At 40.4% G+C, this 27,235-nt stretch overlaps 1 protein-coding gene across 14 annotated transcripts in view; it reads left to right on the plus strand.

Annotated features, from left to right (window-relative positions):
- Positions 1-26,954, plus strand: part of MGA (MAX dimerization protein MGA) — a 64,711-nt gene extending 37,757 nt beyond the window's left edge. For 5 of the 14 annotated variants that reach the window (XM_068683898.1, XM_068683895.1, XM_068683906.1 and 2 more), the window contains 9 exons: positions 591-2,257; positions 11,828-11,952; positions 13,377-13,428; positions 15,063-15,248; positions 17,305-17,416; positions 18,591-18,818; positions 19,845-20,021; positions 20,452-20,604; positions 21,669-26,286. In XM_068683898.1, coding sequence (XP_068539999.1) covers positions 591-2,257; positions 11,828-11,952; positions 13,377-13,428; positions 15,063-15,248; positions 17,305-17,416; positions 18,591-18,818; positions 19,845-20,021; positions 20,452-20,604; positions 21,669-22,954 — 3,986 coding nt within the window. In that variant the 3' untranslated portion in view covers positions 22,955-26,286. Of the gene's footprint in view, positions 1-590; positions 2,258-11,827; positions 11,953-13,376; positions 13,429-15,062; positions 15,249-17,304; positions 17,417-18,590; positions 18,819-19,844; positions 20,022-20,451; positions 20,605-21,668; positions 26,287-26,731 lie in introns of those variants that run through there. The other 9 variants (XM_068683904.1, XM_068683907.1, XM_068683897.1 and 6 more) reach the window with 9 other exon arrangements.
- The last annotated feature ends 281 nt before the right edge of the window (positions 26,955-27,235 follow it).

Below are 27,235 nucleotides of genomic sequence, written 5' to 3' on the forward strand. Positions count from 1 at the left end.
GCATTGAAGATCCTTTCTGATCAGGGGTTTTTGGTGTTACCAGAGGCTAGCTGCCAGTGGTCATATTTTTCCACTGTGTTTTAAATGGAATTCCCAGTTGGGAATCTAATAAAATGCGCCAAAGAGTTAATTAAGGTGAAAAAATATAGGGGTATAATGACATAATCTTGTCATAGTTTTTCCTCTGTAGAAGTCTCTTTCTGGGAGTGAAAAACATAATTAAGCAGTATTCTCTGTGCTTATTTAAGAAAAATCCACAGTTTCCCTTTTTTCCAGTAAATGGGAAAGAATGAAATGAATGGAGCCTCAACTAAATGCAGTGCTTTTTTCATTTAAAAAAAAAAAAAGCTAAAACTTAATAGTAAGTCTGTTAATTCTAAAGTAGCCACCTCATGTATTTTATTGGGGTGTTCTGTATAAAAATTCAACAGTTTATATTTTTTTTATGCAGTACTGAGAAAATGTTAAAACACCTCATTACATTGTCATCCTTGAGAAGGCTGGCTACTTCTGGTACAGCATCAAATGCTAAAACTGAAAGAAAAAAATGATGTGGGGAAGTATATGTTGATACTTTCTTTTCTTCACAGGATCTGTTGTAGGAATTCGGTTGCCTGCACCTGCTAAGCTGCCTGAATCACCTCTGTCTCCTTCCTCTGTGTCTTCCACTTCTCCTGCCACAAATCCAGCTTCACAAACTGCAGGACCCAAGTTATCCCCTACGTCTAATCTAGTCACTCAAGCATCCTCTGTTCTTCCTTCAGTAACAAGTTTTGTGTCACAAGCAGGCACTCTGACTCTGAGGATCTCTCCTCCTGCTGCCAGCAACATGACAAATCAAACAGCCTCGGAATCAAAAATAACGTGCAGCTCAGGTGTTCTGCCAGCTTCAACTGCTAATCTCATCCCTTTACAATCTGGTAGCTTTGCTTTACTTCAGCTCCCAGGACAGAAGACTGTGCCAAACTCCATTCTTCACCATTTTGCATCTCTTCAGATGAAGAAGGATTCCCAGAAAATAAGCCAGAAAGATGACTCAGGTGCTGCTCAGCAGAAGGAGACGGGGAAGCCTTTGCGCTCAGAGGAAGTTGAAGTTACGGAGTCTGAGGTCACAGTGTCAGATAGCAAACAAGAAGAAAATGAGGTGTCAGTAAGCCAGCCAAATAATGTTGAAGAGCCAGTGTCTGGCACAGTCACACCTGGTAAAAATTCCACCGTGTTAGAGACAGTGGAAAAGGATGCAAAGGCTCTTGACAGCTCTTGTGATGAATCCTCTCTTCAGCATGATGTTTCCACAGATGTCATATCATCTGACCATTCGTACATCAGTGAAAAGCCAAACGATGAGGAAAATGAAGTAGTGACTGATGAGAAAGATAGTTCTGTCCATTCTGAAACTGTAGTGGAGACTACTTCAACTAACTCTGAAACCATTTGTGGATCATCAGATCGGTCTGTAGCTGGTCCTCTGGATAGTGCACATCCACAGGGTCTCAGTAATCAGGAGACTGCACAGCTGAAGAACAAGGCACAAATGCCTGCTGAACAGGAAGAGAAACCAGTTAAAGAGCAGGAAGGCGATGCACAGATGAAGGAGAACAACAAGTCAAGTTCTGGGCAGTCGCAGAGTCAACAAGAGCAAGACACACAGCTGGAGAACAAGAAGGAACAGAGAGGGACTGAACTGCCTCACAGTAAAAAAGAATGCCAGCGTGATGCTGTACAGCCAGAAATGGAAAGAAAGCAGCACAAGGGCTCTACAGAAGCAGAAAGCTTAGGAGCGAAAAACGGAAGCAAGTCTGAAACGAGTTCTGCAAAAGAGCAGGGAGAAATAAAGGCAGTAAATACTGAGGAAGGCAAAACAAACACAGCCACGCAGGAAAATAGTAACAACAAAGAACAAGGTGCTGTTGATTCTCAGGAAGAAATGAAAATGGTTAAAGACATTGTAATACATGCCAACAGTTCTTGGAGCAAAATATCCAGCATTGCACCTGCTTTAGAAAACAAAAGTGAGGCAGACAACAAAGCTGACAGATCAGATAAAGGTGACTTCCTGACACCAGAACAGAGGGCACAGGAACCCAAGCGTCACAAAAAGGGTGGAATGCCCCCTGTTGATACACCTGCTGATTATATGGAAGAGGAAGAATATGAAGATGATGAGGAGGATGAAAAAACTGATGATTCTGCTGATGAGATTCTGGATGGGGCTTCGGATTTCCCAAGTGAAGAGGAAATAGATGTTGAAAAAGTGGTAAGTATTTAACTATTCATGAAGGGATAATTTTTTTTAATTGTCCATCTAACATGTCTAAATTCATGGATTCCAAAGACGCAGTGTGATGTGTTCTGGGCTTTGGCTTCTTTAAAAAAAAAATAATATTGAGATGGGTTCCAAGCAAAAATGTTTCTTCTTTCTTATTACTTGCATATTAATATAGGTAGCATTTTAGTGGCCTTTTAGAAACTGTTTCTCAGATGACGAGTTACATTGAAAAAGCTGTTAAAGAACTGTTCATATTGTCTACCTATTGTATTGACTCAAGCAGCTTGGTTCCTCCTAATATGGCATAAGATTTGAAAATGTAGTTGCTAGTCTAGTAGTTCTGCTATTTTGAGCTGTTTCCTTCTAATTTTTTTAGCCCTTAATAGTTAGTGTTTGCTTATGGAAGGAAAGTTTGAATTGCTCCTTAAACTCCTCTCGAAGTTTAGCAATACATTTAGGTAGTGTTGAAAGCTGTTGTTCCATCTTCAGTAAAAAAACTGCTGTAGAAGTCACAAAATAAAGGGTAATATAGGTAAGATGTCTTTAGACTTTAATGCTTGTAGAATTTCCATCAAATTTCACCCAGAAGTTAAAAGAAAACAATCCTGCATGTAACTACTTTTCTGATATATTGGTATGTGGCTTAAGAAACAGTGCATTGTTACTAAAACAGTGTGAAGGTGTGATTTTCTAAGTGATGCAAATGGACATAATAAATATTTTCTTGGGATAAGATAAAAATGGAAAGAGAAGGGTAAAACTGGAGACGAATTGAAGAGCAAATGAATTGAAATAGGAGAGATTATGTTAGTGTCTTCAGAATTTTGAAAATAGCGAATTCCTTTAGTCCTTTTCTATTAATTCGTCTCTCCTGGTTGGAAACACAATTTGCTTTCTTCCTCTTCTAACCATGTCCAGATTAACTCAGTTAAGACAGCACCCATGGCTTTTAGAGAATACATTGTATTTAACTTTTAGAAAAATTGACTAATGATTCGATATTCCGGCTCACTAATTTCAGGCAGGATGATAACATTGCAGCTGCATGATGGTGAGGAAAATTAAAGCAGCTGTGATTTGTGGAAGCTCTTGCAAATTACAAAACTGAGCTGTTGCTGTCTTGGTTAGAGATCCACAGTTAGTATGTGCCAGATGCCTGATAAACTTCTCAGACAGGGTAGTCTGAATATTCTGTGGGTTTACCAGCAGAAGATAATAATAGGTCTTGGTCACAGAATAGCCTGTTATCATGGTTGATGTTTTAAAGACTTTTCTTCTATCCTGCAAACAGATGATTAATTATCAGAGCTTCTAAGAAGCATTTGTTTTTCAAGTTATTTGCTTTGTAGGTTTTAGAAATGATTAATGCTGTTTGGTAAAGCCTGTAAGGCTGTGTCTTCACTATAAGCTCACAGAAACTTGACTAAGCTACCTTTGTTTCTGGAGCGGCAAAGCAGAGGAACGAGATCTTGAAGAGGACTTTAAAAGCAGTCTGGAATTTGGGTGAATTCTTGGTTCGTTAGTGTATGCTGCCTGCAGGTTGGGTTAGCATGTCAAATGTCTAATAGAGAATTCAGTCTTCAGTCTAAATATGTAAGTCTCTATTCTTTTTCACTGGGAGATGACTTGAAAATAAGGAGCTTATTAGTAAGATCATGTTTTTCTCAAAAAGGCTTGAAGCAGTCGGGAAGCCCGCAGTTTGAGAGGATTTTAGGTAAGCAGTTCTTTACTGAAGATCTTCCGTACGAAGATCTCTTCAGTAGATTAACAGAATGTGGAAAGTACTTCTTGCTTGACTGCTCTCCTTCCTGTGCTCCTAAGGTCTGCTGGTTGTTATTTCATGAGGAGGGTGGCCCATTGCTATTACGATCCGTTGCATATAAGAGGAAGAAACAGTGGGTGTGTTGGTATCTATCTTTGCTCTCTTCATGTTATGTCCTTGGGATACCAACTGCCTGAAACGCCCCCGTGTGCTGTGTCTAGCAGAGCACTGAAGTTCACCACCCAATAGTTTGCTTGCTTGGAATAGCTTGGGGTGCAGGCGCATCGCTAATGAGCGGCTCTCTAATTTTTCAGTTGAGAGGTTTGTCTGGTGAGTCAGCTGGGGAGCGAAGCAAGTTCTCTTTGTTTTTTTTTCCCTTGGAACCTTGAGGTGATCCTTACTGCTTCCTTTCACTCCCTTCCTTAAGTAATGGTAGCCCTTACAATTAGGGAATTACGGTTGGAGCCGAGGAGTAACGAGCTTTTCTGGTCAAAATTAATGGAGGAATTAGCATACTAAATGTATATGATCGTGGAGAAGTCGAAGTTTGTGTGGAATATGAATAGGGTCAGGATGCAGACTGTTAGCGTGTACAACCTGGCAGTTGTTACTAGTGGTCTGAAAACACTTAACTAAAGTAGGAACAGACTATGAAAGAAGATTATTCTTGAGCCTTTTTCATTTGTGTCTGTGGCACTGCTTCTAAGATCACTCTGGCTAAAGGACATCAGAAGAGTTGGAGCTGTTCAGCGCTATGAGTTATTCTCAAGCTTTGTGATTAATATGACTCGATGATTGGCAAGCGTAGAGAAGATTTCTAAGGAGCACTTTACAGATCTGAGCAAACATCTCCCTCAACAAAAAATTACAGTAATTAGAGGAGGCAGTCCCATGACAATGAATTGCTAACAATTGTTAGGCAGCATTTACCCTGATTCTAATGGTTGCAAGGACCCCGTATTGCATTCAGAGGAGCAGTCCACTACAAAGGACTACAGATGCCTAAGTGCAGTCCTTGTTAATGAGAAGATGGTTTGTCAAACTACTTCAGTGCTCCTTTGGGAGAGAGGTGCCAGGGTCTTTCTCTTTCAAGGGAGAAGTACACTAGAATGCTATTATCCAAAGTGGAGATCAACTTGAGGATCTTCAACTGGAGACCTTCAGGCCATTCAGAAATAAATGGTTGAAGTGCTCCTCTGATAAGAGGTGAGGTATCCAAGAGCATTTGCATTTTCATCATTGCAGCGAACCTCCTGATGTTTACCCATGCTAGTTGGGAAGCTCTGTGTAGTTGGGTAGCAGGTACTTGTTCTTTGGCTCAGGCTTCTTATCCCCTCTTTCCAAGTTGTATTAAATATCAGCTTGTTTTGCATAAAAAGGCTTACTGGGGAGGCACTGCTGGAAAGGGAGAAAAAGCTTAGGGAATTTCCTAGAAACTCCCAAGAGAAGCAGGTTGTTTAGCAGGCCTTCTGAATAGGAGAGAACCCTCAGGTTATCGCAGAGCTTCAGGTAGTGCCTGAAGCAACGGTAAGAGTGTGCTTTGCTTATAGACCATTTGCACTCTTCTATCAGCATAGTGCTTACAAGGCAGGCAGCACTGGTATTGTCTGTCAGACTGGGTGAAGTCAGTCTGTATGAACAGATCATTAGCAAAGTTTTTCTGTTACATTAGGCTGGTACCAACACAGAAGCGAAGTGTGAATGCATGGCCACTAACACTCTTACTTGTTGGAAATCCTGGTGACAGCTCTTTCACTAGTTTGGGGTCTGGACTGGTCTTAGTTGCTCAGGAAATAGCCATTGAAAAAAACAACCAACCAGCCAAAAAAATCTCCAGTGAGTCAGGATAATTGCTACTGACCTGTATAGTAGTTATTACTGTGGTTTTGGCTTTTTTGTTGTTGTTTTTTTGTTTTATTTTATTTTAAATACCTTACTCCATGTGGTTTTCACTGCAGTGGTGACTTCCTTGTTTTGCACGTGATGCTCCTTGCATCAACTTCTTACTTGGTGGTAACTTGATGTACTTAAGAGACTCCTGCACACTCCTCCTCCGTTCATGAAAAAGAGGTCCTTAAAATGGTATCTTTGCTCTTTTGCACTTCCTCCCTTAGACTGCATCAAGAAAAGCCTAGATCCTCTGGGGTTTGGTTTGAATAAAATCTTTTTAGTATATCTGTGTAAGCAAACTAATCGATGTCAGAACAAGTTCAAGTGGATGGTTGGGACGTGACGTTAACCTCTTGTTCTTCAAGGCATAAGAATTGCACACAAAGGGCCTGTTGGGAATGGCTGCTTGGCCTGGGCTGTCACAAACTGAATAGTTCACATGAGTACTTGGTGGCATGAGCCAAAACCATGTCAGGGGTTGTTTTTGTAGTTTAATGCTACAGATAATAGAGTCCTATAGCCTTCTTTAATTTGCTAGTCTAAACATAGCTGCTGTGTCTGGCAAGTTTCTTGCTTTCTGTGTTGTTGAAACTCTGTGGTTTTCAATCCTTCTTTTTCGAAGCTGAAAGTTAAAATTATGACGAACCATTATGAATGTTTATAACACTGTAAGTTTAATAAGGTTCAAGTGACGTATTTGTGGGTGATGTAAGTTTTAACAACCTCTAACGTGTTCTGAGCTTTTGATACAGACCACACATGAGATCTGCAGACACTGCAGAGGGGAGGGCTGATCCAGAAACGAGGCATCTCCCAGGGTAATTTGTACACACATCTGTTGTTACCTGCCCTCCTTCTTTCTCATCTCTGTCACTGAAGACCCTCTGCCATCAGGCAGTTTGCAGGAACCAGTAGTAGGGATGTAGATTGCCAGGAACAAACAGATGAAGAGTGTTTAGAAACAGGCACTGAAGTGCAGAGAGGGGAAAAATGCTGACATTTCTGTAGCAACTTTGGATTTTCATTTTAGTGCAGGATTGTTCCTTTCGTGTCCTCTTTCCTTAGGGTATTTTGTAAGCTCAAAGGCATTTAGAAGTCTTGTAATTACTGGAGTGTGTTGAGGATAGCTTCCTAGTACAGGTGATAGAAAGCCCAACCAGAAGAGATGCGTTGCTGGGCTTGTTGCTCACCCAAGCAGAAGAACATAAAAGAGAGGTCAAGATTGGAGTTTTAAACTTAGAGAGGGTAGATTTAAAGCAGGTATTAGAAAGAAATTCATTACTTATGAGGATGGTGAGGCACAGGAACAGGTTGCCCAGAGAGGTTGTAGTTGCCCCATCCCTGGAAGCATTCAAGGCCAGGTTGGATGGGCCTTTGAGCAACCAGGTGTCCCTGCCCATGGCAGGGGGTCTGGAAATGGGTGGTCTTTATGGTCCCTTCCAACCCGACCCATTCTGTGAGTCTGTGAACTGCAGGACTGTGGAAGGACCAGCATCAGGAGGGTGGGGCTTCCACAAGCACTTCAGAAGTTGAAACGTGACAAGAAGCCATGCTAAGCTATGGGCAGGGGGAGGCCTATGAAGGGTTGGTAGGATTTGTGTAGGTATAGCAGGTCTCAGTGCCTAACGTAAGAAATGGACTTCAGAGGTCCTACGCAGTTGTGATGGTTTTTGTGTTATCAGGAAGTCAGAAAAAGGTGAAGGGGGAAGATTGGCCATCCTGAAGCATTTTCCCTTTGTTGTTAGAAGTCAGAAGGGAAATGAAGTGTTTCTTGGTTTACATCTGTCCACATATAGGATTTGTAAATTTCAAGATGTGAAGTTCTTGGTGGGCAGTGACTTTTTGCCTCAACTTTTTACCTCAGTCTTTTCACCTGTCTTCTATGAAAAAATATACCGTGCCTCAGGCTTTGAGTACCATTTGTTTTTTTTTTTTTTTTGGTATGGTAACATGTAGAAAATTCCACTGTGAGAACAGCTCTAGCTGGGTAATGACATATCAACCCTTTGATTACCCCAGGGTAACCTGTCAGTGCTCAAAAGCTTGACCAGGATGGTGTTTATGGCAGAAGTTAATTTCCTGTTTCTTCTGTCTTCGGAAGTACCCTGTGATATGCCCTTCCCTGCAGTGAAATGATGCCTAGGTGTACGTTAGGCAGAGGAGTTCTTCCCTGTTAAGTGAAACTGTTTGCATCTCTTGCCTGTCGAATCACAGCCGTGATACTCTATAAAATGGGAAAGCTAGAGAGGATACCAGGAGGCTTACAGCAACAGGGGAAGCTTTGTGCATGACAAAGTAGCAAGAAAGAATAAGTGCTCTATGTATCATGAAATAAAACTGTGCTGTTTTAAAATGTGGCCTGTTAAAATGAAGTTAAACCTCTTACACTTGTAATGGTTTCAACATAATGTCATTGAGTTCAGTAGTTCTGTAATTTAAATAACATTTTTGTTTGTGTAATTTTTGTCCAGCCAGTTCTTTCCTCTGGCTTTATGATGGTGAGCTTTTCCTTCTCTCATCAGGCCCTGGGGAGGATAAAAATAAAAGCTGTGGAAGCAGCTATGCTGCCTGTTCACATCTCCTGTTGGAGCTCCACAGAAACTCTACTTCTGAGGAGACAGTATAATTTTAGTATCTTCCAACGTGTTAATTGTTTTTTTGTGTGTGTGTGTTTTTTTCTTTGCTTGCCCTTCCCTCCCCTATTCCCAGTTAGTAGACCTTAATTTCAGTTTCAAGTTCATGTTCTTCTGTTCTGTGACCTTGTACAAGCGAGTCACTTGGCTCTTCAGTGGGGAAGCTGGATATGTAGTTCTGGCTTGCTGCAGAAATGACTTAAAGGCAAATGGGATGCGTCTGCCTTAAGAACAAAATGATTTGTTTTGAAGAAAAAAAATTAAAAATGGTGGTTCTTGTTCACTGGAACTGGATATTGAAGTGTGAGGAGCTACTGAAAAATTGCTGGCCGCTTGGATAAATGATAGTCTCCTAGTGAGATTTTTGTATAGAAGAACTTAGTTTCTGGAAGCACATAGACCCACTCAACAAACATGAAACAAAGCTGCGTCCTGTTCACTGCCAGTGTCTGAAAGTTGCTGAAATACCTATGCTGAAATGCAATGGACTTTTAACATTGGTTACAATTTCCACGGATGAGTTCTGGATCTAGACTGCAAGTGGATGTAGACAAGCGGTGTTTGGTGGGGCCTCCCTAGGTCCCAGGCATGCGGTGTCTCAAGGCAGCGGTGGTAACGTGCAGCTCCTGACTGGCCTCTCAAGTTCAAAGTGGTGTACTGCTTCCTTGGTAAAGACGGTTCTTTTTCTCTGTGCTCTGCTTCGTCCCAGTACTAACAAGTCTTGTTTTGTGGGTGGATACCTAAAACCTGGAACAAGTAAGGGTTTTATGGGCTTTTATGCATAGAGAGAAACAGTAATTGCTTAAGCTTCTGCCAATGCCAGTACCATGCTTCCAAATTCAGATCAGAATTTGGTTTACCTCCATGCTGCTCCCTTTACAACAGGAACTGTATCAGCATTGTATAGATGTGTAGCTGCTCTGTGAAAAAAGTTACAAGAAACCCCAGTAGTAATAATAAAATAACTTCTTTCTGAGTACTGAACCCACCAGGTACCAAAGGTGCTTTCATAGGCAGGGACAAATGGTGTCTTTAAATTCAGTCAGTGCTTTGGAAAAGAGATTTTTGAAAGAATGTGTGCGATTGCTCTCTAAGGCTAGTCATTTCTCACCCACCTTCACTCTCCTTGCGCTTCTCTGGTTCAAAGGTGAGATATTTTGCAAGCATAGAGATTGATGACTGGGGAGTGTGCACAGCAACATGTAAAAGCAACAATGCTTTTCTGTTCGGATCTGGATCAGCTATAGCTGCTAAGCTGAGCATCACCTTTCTTTCTTTCAGCAGTAATATCTTGATACTTCTTCAGTACAGGAGGTGTCAGCTTCTCCAGAAGTGAGTTTAGAAGTTTATAACTCCTTCTACATAGGCTTTATACTACCAACACTTTGTACAACTCCTAATGACATCATCAGTAGAAGGTGATGGAAGATTTGGGAATATTTGAGAGTGATTTCATGGCAGGGGATGTTACGTGACTTCATTCAGTTTAAGACTAGAAGATTCTACAGGCAGTAATGTGTGCATATCTGTAGATACCATTATATTTACTCTTTATATATACACACACACTATATACTTTACTAAAGGCTACATCCCCAGCATAGCGTTTGATATAGGAGGGCAAACTTAGTTTTTCAAACTGATGCTGTTTTCTATGGCCTCTATCACACAGCCATGGGAGATGATGTGTTATTCAAATTTGGTTTCTTAAAAAAAAAAAAGAAAGAAAGAAAAAGGAAAAAAAGATAATTTTCTCTGGCAGCATTAATTGACAGTAGTGGTCATTAATGTATTGTCGATAACTAAGGAGGCAGTTTTCTTGTTGTTCTTTGCTGTATCACATACTGGGACATTAGGGATCCTGTTCCTCTGTCAAAGAGGAAATGACCAGCAAAGGGTTGCTTCTGGTGTTAGACTGAGTGCCTTTCAGTTAACATAGCTGCAGATTTCACAGGCTTAATTTCATGACTGATAATTGGAAGGATGCATCATGAATACCAAGTTAGTTATGCTTGTGTGATAATTTAGGTTGTTCTTGTCTTTTACTGTTTTTGTTACAGTGCTGTATCTAGCCTTATCTGTGGCCAGCTGAGTAAGTGCAATGCTTTTTCCTTTCTAATAAGAGCTTCTTAGAACAGCAGTGTTACTGTGCGGTATCACTAATGAGTTGCAGATAATAATCAGTACCACAAAAAGCATTTACTAGAGGCCTTCTGCTGGTACAATATTGCATATTGCCTTTTTTCATGTTCTGCACTCTAGTGTTGTTTTTTTTTTATTAACTGTTTGCATCAATTTCAGGTAAGTATTCAGTTCAGAGAAGAAGATTGCAGCTCCCCAAAAGAAAGAAAGAAAAGACATAGAGAAGGAAGGAAAGACAGAACAAAAGAATAGGAGGACAAGATGGGGTAGTTGAGGGAACTGGGTGAAATGGAGTACAGAATGGAGGTATAATTACGTTTTCTTCTGAAGGAGAAGGAGTTCTGCATTTTGTAATCAGTGAAGCAGCGTAGACATTGTAATATTTAAAAACTTTAATAAAAAATGATTAAAAATTGCTTGGGTAAGGCTTGATTTGTTTGGGGGGAGGATAACCTGGTACTGCACATGGCCACAAGGTTGATATTTAACTCATATCACTGCAGTGGTTCTCTGTCTCCACAGATGATTAGCAAGTTTTCTGTGTCAGGAGAGCATAGAGAAAAAATACTTTCCAAAATGTCTTAAATATTTGAAATAATTACAGGTCAGCTTTTTGCAAAGAACTGAAATTGCAGTCTTTATCATGTAAGCAGTTTTCTTTCTGACCCAAAGAAGCCTGGTTCTGTGATGTCCTGTCTGGTGCTGTCTTACGTGTGAGAGACCATTGCCAAGGTGGTAACTACTTCAACTCATGAGGAGATAATGTTAGTTAGCCAGTGTACAGTAGGATATTGTAAAGGGAGTTAAATCTTGTTTGAAAACGTAGGCAGGAAAGCTCTGCCCTGTGAAAGTTTTTCATCAGACCAATAGTAAAAGCATCAATGGCAGATTTTGCCCTTACTGAAATTCGCTTTGCACAGTTGCTAGTGGGAGGAATTCCTAGAGGTGACAGTTAAAATAACCATCTGCTTTAGCACTGTTTATTGGCCAGTATAGCTGGAGAGGTTGTTTCTGTAATGGTTCTTAATGTTATAATGTAATCTCTTTTGAGACTGAAGTGAAACTGTTTTGGCCTGAGCTCTATTGCTAAGCAGATACTCATTTTAAAAAACAAAACAAAAACTGTTCCAGGATGCGTGTGAATACAGTGAGGATGACGAGCAGGTGGACATTGAGACCGTGGAGGAGCTTTCAGAGAAGATTAACATTGCCCGTCTGAAGGCCACAGCTGCTAATATCCGACCTTCCAAAGAGAAGTAAGCATCTCTGGAGAGCACTACAGTTCTGTATTTTATTGATGACCTGACACTGAATGAACCCGTTAACAACAGGTTTAATGTAATGGTAAGATAAAGCACGGATTGCGTCAGGTCTTCCTGAGCACTGGTGCTTTCCAGTGTCTGTGAGGATGGGGCTGCCAGAACTAAGAATAGACGTGAGGTTTTAGCCTTTTTTTTTTTTTCCCCTTTAATTGATTTGTTCATAAGGATATGTGTCTTGTAATGTAAAATATTGGAGTGAATTGCCTCCCTTCCCGCAAACTGAATGCGAGCAGAGTCACATTGGTCTTAAATTTTTGCAAGCTTCTGTTTTGTTTATTCTGGCTGGTAGTTTTGTTATTTCTAGGCAGGAGTGGTCATTGGCTTAATCCCTGATCCTGTAAAATGAAAGCTTTGACATTGGGACCACTGCCGCAGCAAAGAAAGCCTTTTCTTATTTGTATATAGTCTGCCACGGTTGGATAGCTTGGCTCTTTTTGGTTCTGTTTTTTAGTAGTTGTTGTTGTTGCTGCTGCTGCACTTGCATTTATAATGAGAGAATGAAAAGTAAAAGCATTGTTTGCTTAACGTATGTAAAGATGGTCATAGCTTTTTCTCTATTCTATTAAAAAAATGGGGAACGTTGTATCCTTAGTTACTGATGTTTGAAGAGCTTTTTTTGGTAGAAACTTAAAAAAAAAAAAAAAAAAAAAAAAATCTGGTTGGTGCCATTATATACCTCCCACCCAGATGTTTCAATTTTTTTCTCCAAAGACACATCTCAGCTTTTATCTTAGAGAGCTACTTTGCTGTTCTTTGTAAGTTGTCAAGATCCTTCAGGGAGGAAATTAGATGTTTTGTGAAAATAATTCTCTCTAATGTGTATTGTTCTTTGTTTTCTTCAAGCTGCTGAGAAGTAATGCAAGGAAGCTGTTTTTATGTTTTAGGATAGTAATAAATGTGAGGATTTTGGTAGGTTGTTCTTGGTGGGGGAGGGATTGCTCTGTCACCTGTACTGAATCTATGTTGGTTTGTTTTGTTGTCTTTTTTTTAATTAGCTAAACGTGATAAAATGATAAAAAGCTAAAACACTATCCAAAATCGGAAGAGAGATGCATTCTACAATTAACAGTCAGAGGCAGAATTTACTGTTTGACACGTCGTGAAATAGTTTGTTGCTTGCACTGTGGGATAATTTTATAGCTTTCAGAACAGCTGATTTTTTTTTTTTCCAGGATGATGGCATTGAAGCTAGAGTTCACTTCCTTGAGAAAGCTCAACAGTATCCTGCTTTCATGTAGTTGCAAGGAAAAGTTAATTTAAAGGGATAAAAATGAGCAATACTAGGCTGGAATATACTTAATGAGGATAGAGTGCATGAGATGAGTAGTGTTGGGAAAAACTTTTTACCTTTCTTCCAGATACCATGCTCCTAATTCTTCGGATGAAAAAATATCAGAAAGTCCTATGAAGGTATATGCTCTCCTCTTTCCTTTTGGTATCACATCTCCATTTTAAAGATAAACTTTCATCTCAAGTGCGACTCTAATGCAATTTATTTATCTTCTGTGTATTTATTATTAAATGCAAGAAACGAGTATGCATAGGTGGGGGAAGGGGCTCAGTCCAAATTTTTTATTTTTTTTTTTTAAAAAAAAAAAAGGACTGCCACTGGCATCAGTGGGTTTTGTATTCAACTCTATGTACAGGAGGAACATCTACCTCTTACTTACTACTACATTTTCTTAAGTGTTGTGTTCTTGGTATAAATAACTTCTACAGCACACATGAAGTAATAAACAAGTGAGAAATGCTTTTATGTGCCTAAGAAGCCAGTACGTAGGTTTATGTAGACTGCAGTGCTGGGCAAAGGATTTCTGAAAACAGTAGTTTAAATGATGTGCTCTCAGGCAAGTTAAAGACAATGCAGAAGCCTTTCAAACCCAAACTCCTTGCAGTCCTTCTGAGGCTTGTGCTGTATTTTCGGGTTGCTTTGAAGCCTGTTTCACTAACTGTCCATGGTAACTAACAGTGATGTAGTTGAAATCAGGTACAGAGCTACCTGCTGTGAGGGTGGGGTGTGAGCCTGTTGTACACCTTGTACATTGGAGCGGGCCGGTACGTATGTTTTTGGCTGAGATAAAGATGGGTTACAGGATGCTCTGCCTGCCTTGCTTTCTCCTTGTACTCTCCTCTTGAGATTATGGTATGAGACCCTTCCTTAAAAAGAATCTGACACCCAACAGAAGAGCTGATGCAGTTAGAGCCATAATGAGCTCATTCTGCCTGTGAGGACAAAGTGGGTGTCAAGAGCCAGGCTTCAGGAGTCAGCCTTGAGATCCCTCCTGAGTCCAGCAGGCTCAGAAGTGTTATCACTGGACCTGTGAATGATGTCAAAAACACATTAAGACTTTTTAAGTAATACTTTGTCATGAAATAAATACCATAATAATACAAAACCTGTAAGAATAATTATGAAATAACAAATCTTCTAACCTGTAGAAATAAGTAATTATTACCTGTCAACCTTTGTGGACATTTTAACAAAGAAACTTGACATCAGAGTCTGTCAACACTTCTGTTTCTTGGTAGATGTCTGTAGTGATCAATATCCATGGCGTCTTTTGTATCTGCAATGTCTGTTGGCCTCTATTTATATGTACCCATGAAACAAAATAGAAATGAAAACAGTTTAACTCCAGGGAAAAAAAATGTGTCCTGTATTTGATGAAATCATTTCACTTATTAGTAGACTTTTTTTACAAAACAAAAACATTGGGCTCAAATGTGTGATTTTGCTGTAATACTGTGGCTTAACTAAGTAGCTTTGCATTGCAAAACCTGAAAGCTCATGAATAGAAAGGGCTGCTCATGATCTTTTCTTTTAAGGTTGATGTGATTATGTTGGTCATTTCTTGTGGGTCAGCATTTCATGCTTCTTGCTTGTGCTTCTGACACCAAGCTTTCATGAAGACCATAGCTGAATAGCACAACATGAAATCTTCAGGTGTCTGTTGAAACATTGCAAATCAAGCATGTGTTTTGAATATTGTGTGCTGTTAGATTACCTTTGTTCTTTAAACTGGTTAATATGGTTGCTTCTCCAGCAGAATCCTCAAATCTGGAGCAGAAAGCAGAAGACAGAGGAAGAAGCCTTTGCTCATTACCGCCAGACACACACAGCAAATGAACGCCGGCGGCGTAATGAAATGAGAGATCTCTTTGACAAGTTGAAGAGAGCTCTGGGGTTGCACAATCTTCCCAAGGTCTCCAAATGCTACATTCTCAAGCAAGTAAGTATTATGAGTTTGCCTAGGAGCTTCTAGTTCATCCATGCAGGCATCCTGGCATTTTTGCCCAACTACCTCTTTATTAGACTGCTCTTGAGCTTGGAGGAGGTGATCCTTGAATATTAACCAGCTTTCCTGACCTCCTCTACCCTCCTGGGCCTTATCCTATGGGACTCTTTCAAGCAGATCTTTAAAGAGGTCAGAGTCTGCTCTCCTAAAGTCCAGGGTTGTGAACTTGCTTTTCATACTCCTCCTGTGATCAGGATCCTGAACACCACCGTCTCATGGTGACGGCAGCCAAGGTTGATTTGACCTTCACATTCCCAACAAGCTCCTTGTTGGGGAGTATGAGGTCCAGCACAGCATGTCCCTTTGTTGGCTCTTCTGTCACTTGGAGAAGGAAGTTACCCCGTAGTGTACAGACCTTTAAAAGAGGCACTGCTGCATGTTGAGTTCCTAGAAAGGGGGGTTGGGGAATTTCTCCATAATGGCGCCTTTGTAGGAACATCCTTACCTACATGCAAATGCTGGAGGTGCAGACACCATTTAAACCCCATTTTGTGATTCCTCCCCATCACATCCTCCTATGTCCTTTGTTCAGCAGCCCTGTCCATGACGCACAGGGCTGCTAGTTATTTGCTGTTTACCCTATCATTTGCAGATTAAAACCCTCCTTATTAGTTCAGCCATTCTGCTGGCAAAAATGTATTTGTGCCCCTTAGTGAGGCAGATCCTGTTTATTCCAAGCAGCTGGGTTCCATAGTCACAGATGCTTAAGGGTTGTTAGACATTGGAACAGGCTGCCCAGGGAAGTGGTGGAGTCACCATCCCTGGAAGTCTTTAAAAGACGTTTAGATGTAGAGCTTAGGGATATGGTTTAGTGGGGACTGTTTGTGTTAGGTTAGAGGTTGGACTCGATGATCTTGAGGTCTCTTCCTACCTATAAATTCTGTGATTCTATGCCAAAACCCTTTTGCTAGCACCAGTTCTGAAGGCAGTTACTGATTTGTACCATCAGTGCTCTCCTCCCCACAGCCTTTCTGCTTACTGGCAGGATTAAAGAGAACTCCACCTGGGTTCCCACACCCTTGCCTGCTGCCCCCAGAGCTCTGTGGTCACTTCTGGTACTGTCCAGGTTTTCCCTAGCAGCATTGTGTGTACCCACATGGAGTTAGGAGCAGGGGCTATTAGTCAGAGGGCTGGACCAGCTTTGGCAGTTGCTCCACGGTATCCTGGATTCATGCCCCCCACTCAGAAGTCACCAGCTTCCATCCTGCCCTCTCTCCAGCAATTACCTCAACACTGGGGGTGGACACTGCCAGCTTCTCTCCTTCAGCTCTTCAAGTCATTGTCACAGGGAAGAGCCTCTCATCTCCCTTTCACCTTCTGTGATGCTGTGCAGCCTGCAGTAGTCAGTGGTCTGAAGTCTTTGAGTGAGTGTGTGATATTCAGCAGAGAACTTCAGGCACCTTTACAGGACTGTAGAATAAAACAACACATGAAACAACTTGTATTCTCAAAAGCTTAATCTTGGTGCCACAGATGCATGTGTTCAGATTAGCCCTCTCCTTGTATCCTTTGTGAATTTATCCATGGAAGTTTACATCTTAATTCCCCAGTGGTTTACTGCGTAAATCCAGGCAGTTTTTGAAATATGCAGAAGACATCTTGGTTAATGCAGGAGAAGATAACATTTCACTAAGTATTATACTGACATGCATAAAATACTTAATTGTAAAGATGCAAATGACAGGAAATAAAACATCAGTTGTAGATGTATAATTATGCTTATCAGCTGTACCTTAAAATTGTGGCATAAAAGTACTTTTTTTCTTTAAAACAGCAGAACTTTGGAGGAAGGATGACCAAGATGTTTATCACTTTTCAGCCTGTGTTTAGGGAAATCTGTATTTACACAGTCTGCTTTTCACATCCTTTCTCAAAGTCTTACTTTCTCATGATAATGAAAATAAATTTCATAAAGATTTCTTGGAAGGAAAAGTATTTTATTATTCTGTGTATTGTTGGTTTATAAATTATTTCCCTGACTTTTTTTTAGGCATTTGATGAAATTCAGGCATTGACCGATCAGGCAGATAAACTTACTGGACAGAAGAATTTACTGGCACGTAAACAGGATACTTTGATTCGGAAAGTATCCACGCTTTCAGGTGAGACTGTTTTTTGGGTACAAACTAGCTAGAATAATGAAATAAAAAGGCTTTCAAGGGTGAGAGAGAGTAATTTTCTGTGGGTCTGGGTGAGTCATTAATGTTCACTTAAAATTTAGACTCTTGACGCCAGATGAAGACCTGCCAGGCTCTGACTCAGCGATACACTCATGCTGATAAGAAATGCTTTTATTTTCCTGTATGCCTAAAGGAAGCATAGAATGATCTCGGTGCTGCAAACCACAGGCTTGGGTTCCTGTGTGTAGGGTACGTTTTAGTGAGAAAAAAACTTCATTACATCATTGGTCACTTCCTTAAACAGCTTTTCTGCTCAGTGCTTCAGAAGTATGTACAGTTATGTTCTTGATCAGTTTCAAAACCTCTGACTCTTTGATGAACATTGCAAATAACTGTGTGTGTTGTTTTTCTGAAAAATAGGGCCAGTAGTGTCCAGATGTAGGAGGCAGCTCTGTCCACAAAACAGAATTGTGATAAATTCTGAGCTTCTGCTCATGGGGGGATTTGAAGACCCACGTGACATTGATTTTGTCTTTCTGGGAGGTTAGGTAAAGGTAAACTTAGTTAAAGATAGGCTGTCATCTTAGAGCCTGAACTCTAAGTAGGAAACAAGTCAGTGTAGCTATTTCAACTTCAGTCATAACAAATTGTGAGCATCTACAGGAAACATACAATGTGTAAAATCTTGTTTTGATACAAAAATGGTGACGTTAAATAGTGGTAAACTGTAGGCAAGTTTTCCTTTAAAAGTAATTGGAGTAACAGGGCTCATCAGTCCAAGAAATTTCATACAACGCGAAAGTAACATTTTGTCTGTTAATAATAGTTAGCATTAGGAAAGATGTGAGATTTTTCTCCACAGCTGTGGGTATTTTCAATAAGAACTAGTGCTCTTCTAAGCTGATTTTTGCTTATCAAAGTTGTGTTTAAGTTATTCAATGCATGGATGCTTCTGAAGGGAAAAAATGTCTTGGAATAAATACTTTTTTTTTTTTAAAGTATGCTATTTACAGGAGGGGGCTTTCTACTGTAAAGTAGTTGGATGGTGTCAATGTGAGATTTTCGGTTCTTTAGCTTTGAAGATAGATTAATACTGATGTGATGATCCTTGTGGGTCTCTTCCAACTTCTATGATTCTATGATAATTTTTATGTAGGGAAGACAGAAGAGGTTGTCCTAAAGAAGCTAGAATATATGTACGCCAAACAAAAAGCCGTAGAAGCACAAAAAAAGAAGAAACAGCCAGCAGAATCTGTTGTAACCTCAACTGCTACCACACAGCAAGAAGCATCTTGTCTTCAATCCAGAGACCTGGTCAAAGCGGCTATGACAAATAGAAGAGGCAAGCCATTGATACTTGCCAAAAAAGGAAGCCATGCCACAGGTGGGCTAAAAATGATGTACCTTTCATATAAAGGGAAAGAAGACATTGCAGGAGCATCCCATGGGAGGGCAAAACAGTTAGACTGCTTCTGCAGGCAGCTTACTTCTTGAAGCAGAATTAAGTAAAGGACCAGAAAGTGTCTATCCAAGAGGTATGGAAAACATTTGCTTTCAGTATATAGGAGGCTAGTACCGCTGAGGTCTTCAGATGAACACGACTTTCAGAATGATGAAAAATGCGTTGCTATTTAGTTGGTCTTCAGCCTCATGGAGTTTCACTGCAATCCTGTAGGAATTGGTGGTTCTTTACTGCTGACTCAAAGACGGAAGCTCAACCCTGAGAATACTGCAGCTGCTGGAGTAGATTTAGCTGGTTATAGAGGTGGAAGAAGATTTGCTTTTAAATTAAAGGATAGAATTGTCAGACACTTGAGAAATTTTTGGTGCTGGGAATTTGCAGAGAAGTAATTGATGTTTACAGAGACTTTCTCACCTAGGAAGGCACAAAAGAATTGCATAAATCCAACCTTTCGTATTTTTACCACTATAATACTCTGTAGCAATCTGGTGATGTTTATTTGTTTTGGTAATCATAGATCTTGAAGTGGTCTTCAGCTTTTATAAACAACTGATTGTTTTGGTTCCCCAAGCCTTGTTTTTGTCCAGTCCAGGGGAAGTTTGGCATCAGAATTTGGATGTGGTGTGAAAATTTCTTTCCATTCTTTGACTGAACAAAGTCCCCTTGTAATTTCACCAAGACTGCTGTGATATTTGATCAGGATGCCACTCTGAAAGGTTAAGATTATATTATAGTGCATGAAAAGGCAGTACAGACTGGTTCTAGCTGCATAGATCAGGTTCCTGAAGCCTGTGTAGCTTCTGTAGCAGCTTTCATATCTTGGGCTCACAAACCTTTTAGTCGGAGCATCTTGCACACCTGTGCTTGATGCTGGATTGCAGGATGTTGTTTGCCATCAAGGGTGCTATGCCAAAATAAATTGCTGATTTACATGTTTCTTTTTTACAGAGGACATCTCCCCCTCGCTCACACTGACTGCTGCAAGCCTAGTGATGACTCCACAGGGGCAGGTGCTTACGCTGAAGAGCCCCCTGGTACCAGGGCAGGTAGCAGCTGTTCCTTCCACACTCTTGCAGGCTGAGCTAAAGCCTCGAGCTGCCACCACCACTGTGACAGCACAGCCAGGTATGATCATTGAGAACATGCTATTGAAAATACCGGGCTATTCACTAATGTTTACAGTTTACAGAATAACTTGTTCTTTAGTTTTTCTTTTAATTTTTCATTCTTTGAAACCTAGTGAGGTAGAACCTCATTGATAAAAGAAACTTGAAATGATTAAGTCAAATGGCCAGTTTATCAACAGGTAAGTACAATCTGTTCAGTTTTTACTGAAGGAGGTGGGAACTCTAAAGAAACTCGAGGCAAGAGAAAGAACATAGGGAAGATCTCTTAATTATCTAACCACTTTGTATTTCTATTTTTTACCACTTTCAGGTGGTATTACAGTGTCAAGTCTTGCATAGAATTGTAAGGCTTTTATTTCCAAGCTTGACTTGTGTGTCTGAAAGGATCTTGTTTCCACCCCATCCCCCTCCCCCTTTTTTTGGATAAGGTATTGCTTCTGTGATGATTCAGCTGCCAGGATCAACAGTTCCTGTCCAAGTAAAGGGAATCCTTACCAACTCTACTATTCCTATTACACTGTCAGCTGTTGCTGGAAACCCAGTGCCCTCAACAGTAGTGTCAGCTACAGAGCCCCATTCAGGTAGGCTCTTTGTGTTTTGTTTTGTTTTGTTTTTGTGGATCTTTTTGCTTTTATGTAGGGAAGGTTACCCTTGCAAAAAATGAGGCTAAATTGTTTTTTCATTAGGAAGTAATGATAGGTGTCACTGTCTGGGTTTTCAAAGAAAATCGCTATTCAATGTTTTGAACAGATCAGAAGGGCTTTAAGGGACTGAATATAAAACCAATCCTCCCTGCCCTCAACAAAGTAAGAGGAAGCATAGCCTGCAATGTGTGCATGGTCTAATGCATCCCGCTGGGGAAGCTGCAGGAAAAGAATAGTAGAGGGGCTGTTAAAAATGTATGCCTGTTACATCCAGGCTCTTTCTCTGGTGCAATCTCTTCCCATACCATGCTGCCCCTGCTGCCGGTTGGAGGTTGCCTCTGAGAGCAAAGATGTTGTTCAAGACCAAGTACTGTATGTTGGGTCTAGGTGTGGAGTGGTTCCTGCCAGTGTTGCGCTTGCTGCTTGTCATCCCCTGTGTTAGAACAAAGCTGTTCATGTTCTGCTTCATTGTAGTCATTTCAGCATAATGAATTGTCAAAAAAAAAATGTGAGTTAACTTCAGATGTGGGGCTGGGGAAAAATCTGAGTATTAAAAATGAGAAACTGCTGTGAGGCAAAAGTAAATCATGTGGTAGGCCATGAAATGCCACTGTGGTATTGTGCACAAAAACACTATTTCAAAATAGAAGTGTAGAAGTAAACTGAGAAAACGGTGAGGGAGGAAATTACCATTGTTTTCCTTTGTGAATCGCTGTAAGAGTTGTAGGCATTGCAGTTGCTTTCATTTGTGCCAGCCTGCTGAAGAAAGGGACTGGTCAAGTGTGGTGGTGGCTGAGTTGTTTCTTGTTTGTTTGTTTGAAGCTGAAAATTAAACTTTTATTGTTTCAAGGCTTCACTTGACCAAAACTGTGCAAGTGGTTTAAATTGTGAATAGTGGCTTATTTGAGGAAGATGTAAAAAGTGAGTAAGTTAAATATAATTAGAAATTATCTTGTAGTTGGCATGGATTCTGATGGATTGTGCTTTGTTCGGTTTTTCAGAAAGTGAAGATTCATTCATGATGCCAAAGATTGTTAATGTAACATCACTGGCAGCTGAAGGAAGTATGAATCTGAACCCAAACAGAAACAAAAATTCTAATGCAACGACAGCTGCAGCTACTCAGGCTTCTGAGAAATCCTTGGTAGTAGCACCTCTTGAAAGTAGGAAGAGTGACAGCATCCTTTCGGAAGAAAAGGCCAAACAGTGTCCTGGAGACAGTGGAGGAGATGGAAGAAGTACCACAGGTACCACCAAAGGTTTCTTTGAAAATAAAGATGGTTTTCCACAGATCCAGAACGTGTCTTGTACAAAGGAACGCCCAGAGTCCTTTGGCAAAAAGCTCTGCATTGGAGAGTTTGTAGGAAGCCAAGCCAGGAAGAAAGACAGCGATCCTGGAGGAGAGAGATTAAAAATGAAAGAATTGCCATTCCGCAAGCTGCAGCTCAAAGATTCGAGGATAGAAATGGAACTGAGGAAGGTAGCTTCTGCAATGGAGGAGGCAGAACTGGATACAGGTGAGTTACTGAGCAGCATTGAGGAGAGTGATGACACTGATGAGACCCTCACTTCTCTGCTCAATGAGATCGCTTTCCTCAATCAGCAGTTGAATGATGATGCTTCAGGTATGTCGGAGCTGCCCAGCACTCTAAACTCAGATTTCTCCCATGGAGATGCAGAAGCTCGCCGGGGAACAGCCAGTGATCTCTCTGCTGCAGATGGTTCTTCCTTCCAGTTCAGCCATTTGGGAGGCAGTTTTAAGGACCTTTCCGAAGTTCCAGAGGGTGGTGGCTCTTTAAGTCCTCTCCTGCTGCACCTGGAAGATGATGATATTGCCGATGGAGACAAGAACTCTGGGGAGCCTTCATCCGAAGCAGATGTTCTAAAGATAGTGATAGGTGCTGAAATGAAGGATCCGCTTCCCAATCTGTCCATAGCCAGCGGTGGGAACAGCAAAACTACAGAGACCACCAGTGTGACTCCTCCAGTTTTGCAAATGAAAACGAATCCAGAAGCTAGCAACGCTGACACTTTGTGGAGGCCCATGCCCAAGCTGGCACCACTTGGCTTAAAAGTGGCGAGTCTGCCAGTGGACTCAGAAGGGCAGAGTACTAAAGTGATGCCCTTATTGGCGCCCATAGTTGCAAAACTGGCACCCACTGGGGTAAAAACTTCTTCTGTAACTGTTCAAGAAGGACAGGATAGCAAAGTAATGCCTGCATTAGCACCCGTGGGCACAAAGCTGAGTAATACTGGGACCTTACCTTCAAACTCAGCAGGCAAATAAATGTGTGTGTGTTTTATCAGACTGGAATGGAGATCTGGAGCCGGTGTGAACCAGTGTCTCAGTCTGGCAACCTCCCTTGTCTGCAGCGCTTTGTTTTCTGTATGGCATCAGCACTCTGTTCATCCGAGGGCAGGCCCCAAATTGAGAAATAAGTGCTATGAAACTTTCAGCATGTTGACATATTTTTACCTCACTGTTGTATTCTGGGTATTCTCCTTCTCCTTCACAAAGCGTGGAAGATGATCTATCTATAACCATTGCTGGGCACATGGTATCCTTCCAAAATTGGGTCCTTCATGGAAATAGTTTGTAAAAGGACTGAGAAACCGAGGCTTATTGACAGATATTTATTTTTTCCCAGTAGAGAGGCTCCTGTCTGTTGTTGAGGGAAAAAAATAAGGTTCATTTGGTTTTGTACCAGGCAAACTATCTATGCAGAAATGGGATTGTTTCACATGTGCTGTTTCTAAAGTTTTGCAGAATATGATGAATGTGCAGAAATGAGATTGCAGTTACTCTCAAATTTGTTACCTAGAGCAGCAGAAGGGAAACTGGAGATTTTGCAGAGGGCTGAAGTGAAAAGCTTCTGTTCTTTGGTGCTAGATAGTTCTCTGGCAGAGACTCCTTTTAGGAGCTTATGCACAGAATATTGTCATAAACATCTAGAACTCTCACTGCATGGGGGAGACGATATTTCCCAGTGCAATTAGGATAGCATGTGAACTTTAAAACAAGTAAACAGAAAACAAACAAAAAATATACAGAAAAGCCCCCCACCACTTTTACCTCATGGCCCTATACAAGTAACCCCTCCTTTGATGGTTAGGGCATCTGTAAGGGAGAATCTCAGAGAGTAGAAAAAAATGTGGGCACCCCCTTTGCTACACCTTTAAATACACTGCTGAAGTAGCTTGAGCGTTTTCACAGTTCTCTTCCTCATTCCTCCTGTCGTTTCTCAAGATGTATTTGGTGGATAGGATGTTAACAGAAAGTGTTGTTTCATAAAAGTACAGAACACTTTCTGACTGTTGTAGCCTAAAATAAATGAGCAAGGTGTATATGTGAATGTATATATGAAAATATGTGTATATCTTTCTAAACCTTCCATTTCTTTATAAATTCAGGAAAGGTACTCAGAGGTTTCTCACTGCGTTTGCACAAGATGTGTATAGCAAAAAAAAAAAAAAGTCAACAAAAATGCTCTTTACCAGGGAAATAGGGCAGTATTGAATCACAAGATGTATTTTTTATTCTTCTCTGCCACTGCTTACTCAATAACCTGTAGATGCTCTTCACTGTTCAGCTGTTGGATGTGAAGTGCCTGCAGACTGTAAAGATATTTATATTTTTGTACACAATTTTTGTTTTCATAGTTTTCTTGACAAATTAAATTTTCAGCTTAAGAGAGATGATTTGTTAGTGAGTGTATACACAATCTTTTCCTATCGAGTTTGTAAATAGGAATTACGGTGCGCTTGAGGGGCTTCTTCACTGCTCCTAAAGGGTAAAAACCATGGCCATGAAACCGATGCAGAAAGCGGGAGGTAGATGGTGCGTTTTGCTTTATGTTTAGGAATGTAATCCTGTCTTACTGTCCCAGCAGCTGCAGCTGGGGTTCCTGATCTTTGGTGCTGCACTAATGCAGGAATTTCATCTGTCCAGCACTGAGGTTGTGCAGGTGCTGAGTGATGTTCTTCCACAGTTAGGTAGCAGTGTTTGCTGTACACGCCGTGCAACCATACGCCCTATTCAGTGAGCTGCAACTTCTGGAGCCGTGTCGAGGTTAGGTCCACCAGGGATATGTATTCTGTGGGTGTTGCCTTGTCTTTTTAATGATTTTTTTTTTTTAATTATGCTGCAGAGGAGAGAAGCCCCTATAGTTAAGTATGCAGGAAGTTACTACGGAGTCTACGTGTAAAAGGTGTCTTCACCTTGCCACTCTAACTGGTGTGTTTTAAAGCAGTTACGTATAACTTACTGCCGTTTGCATATTTGCTATTGAAATATTTGATACAAGCCCTATATTCATTCTTTGGAAGAGAGAATATAGGTCAGCCTGAGAGTCGTGCAGGGTCTTACCGTTGTCACTGAATGCCTTAGAAAAGGGAATTAGCATGTGAAGATGTATGTATGCATATTTTGCTTATCATTAAAGGATTTTAACTCATTTTAAATCAGTGGAAGTCTGGAGTAACTATATTAGTTCAGTAGCACTATATTAGACTTAAATTTATTTGCCTGGGAATTGGGTTCTGAGCATTTCTAATAGGCTGCAGTTGCTTTTTTTTTTTTTTTTTTTAAATTTACCCATGGCAGTTTGCTTTGCCAAGAGTTTTTATGCCCCCTGTGTGTTAAACAGCAACTAAAATAGTGCTGTGATTCCTTTCAAATCCCTAATCACTGACTTCCCTTTCTGCACCTCATCCTTTAACGGTCCCAAGTGGCTAATTTTAATTACAGGATCATGCTAATCAGTGTCTGAATACTTTTTAAAAGGCGTGTGCTTTGCACACTTCTGTAAGACAGAAAGCTGCAGCATGAAAGCTGTTCAAATGTTATCTAAGATACCTGCTCTACTATTGCGGGTGTTTTGTCCATTATCAGTGTAATGGAAAATGCTTGGATGTTTTTACTGCTTGGCAGGGGGGGAGTAAGGACTTCTTACTGCAATAAAAATGAATTGTGAAAAGATGACAGTAAAAAGTTTTTGATTCCTGAATGTGATTACTGAATGAACTAAGACCCCACATTTGGCTGCAAAAGGTGCACCTGGTGCAGTTCCCAGAAGGTTAGATGGTGGCTTCTACCAGGCAACAAAGTATGTTTGAAATGCTCTCAGCTTCTGCTTCTCCTTGTTCTACCATCTCTTGGCTGCAGCTTAATATTTTGCTAAGAATTTAAATGATGACTTCCCTGTCTTTTTTCTTTTTTTAACTCTTCCCTCATGTTCATGTTGGTTTGAAATAAACCTTTTAACAATGACGTATGCTGTCTTTGAGGCAATAATGCAAGAATGTGACATGTAATGAAAAGATATGAGAATAAGGAGAAGGAAACCCCTGCAAGGCGCACATTCTCACTCTAGACCAAGAGACCTGGAGATTTTCTTTGTTTTTTTACACATCTGTAAATAGACTGGAATGTTTTTAAGAATATAATGAAATGTCAGATTTAGCTTTTTTCCTTTTATATATTAAAATATATCTTTCCCTCTTTTCTGCTTTTGAAAAATGGATATTTTTGTAGAAATCTAACAGTACAAGACTCTTAAATAACTGTATGTGAGGGACAAAGTGTAAAACTAAAATAAACCAATCAAGCTGAACTAGAAACTGGCTTTGAAAGTTTATTACAGGGAGGGAGAGGGAAGAGAAGTTCTGTGGTGGTGCTGTTTGTGGCATGTAGCGCTGTACCTGAGCACATGACAAATGTACGCTCTGAGGCAGAATTTTTGGTAACACAAGCACTGGTTTCTCTTGGTTCAAGTAATCAGCTCAGAAGAGATGAGTCTTTTGGTTTAGCCTTCAGCAGTGTGCAGGACATGCTGGTGGTTGTAAAGAAGGATTTTGACTTAACCAAATGCAGGAAAGTTAATGAAGGGACTTTTCACCAAAATGCAGGTGAAAAGCAGGAAGCCTGCTTATGGAGTTAATGGGGTTAACATATGGTCACGGCATAAAAGAAAAAAAATCTCAAAGATTGTCTCCATAAAATTACCCTCCATGTTCCCTCCCTAACCCCAAATATAGATTAATCTTTTGTATCTGTTTCCTTTAGAGATGTTGTACAACACAGCTGTCCTCATGGGAGCGAGCCTGAAGATCTGTCCCCAAGTGAAGTGTCAGAGGAGATCTTTTAGAAGAAATAGATGAAATGCCTGCTACAAATCAGCACCTATCGCTGCTATTGCTCAACTTCCATATTCTGTTAAATGGGAGATGACACACTGATACATGCTTTTTGACTAAATAAATATATATATATATTTAACATCTACAAATGAGCAAGTTTGACTTACAGACCTGAGAAAATACTAAATACAATGAAGCAAGTAAGGGTATGTGATAGACTGGGGAAAAGGTGATGCAGAATTTTTATATTTATTTTTAAAGATGAACAGATCTCATGGGAAAATTAATTTAAAAAAATGTTATATATGCACTTTATATATACACTATTTAAATAGTGTGTATATATACTGTATATATTTATATAGTGTGTATGTATATATATATATATATATATATATATACTGGTTATATATTTATGTATATACATATA

Source organism: Anas acuta, chromosome 5, assembly GCF_963932015.1.
Source record: "Anas acuta chromosome 5, bAnaAcu1.1, whole genome shotgun sequence".
Lineage (NCBI taxonomy): Eukaryota > Metazoa > Chordata > Aves > Anseriformes > Anatidae > Anas > Anas acuta.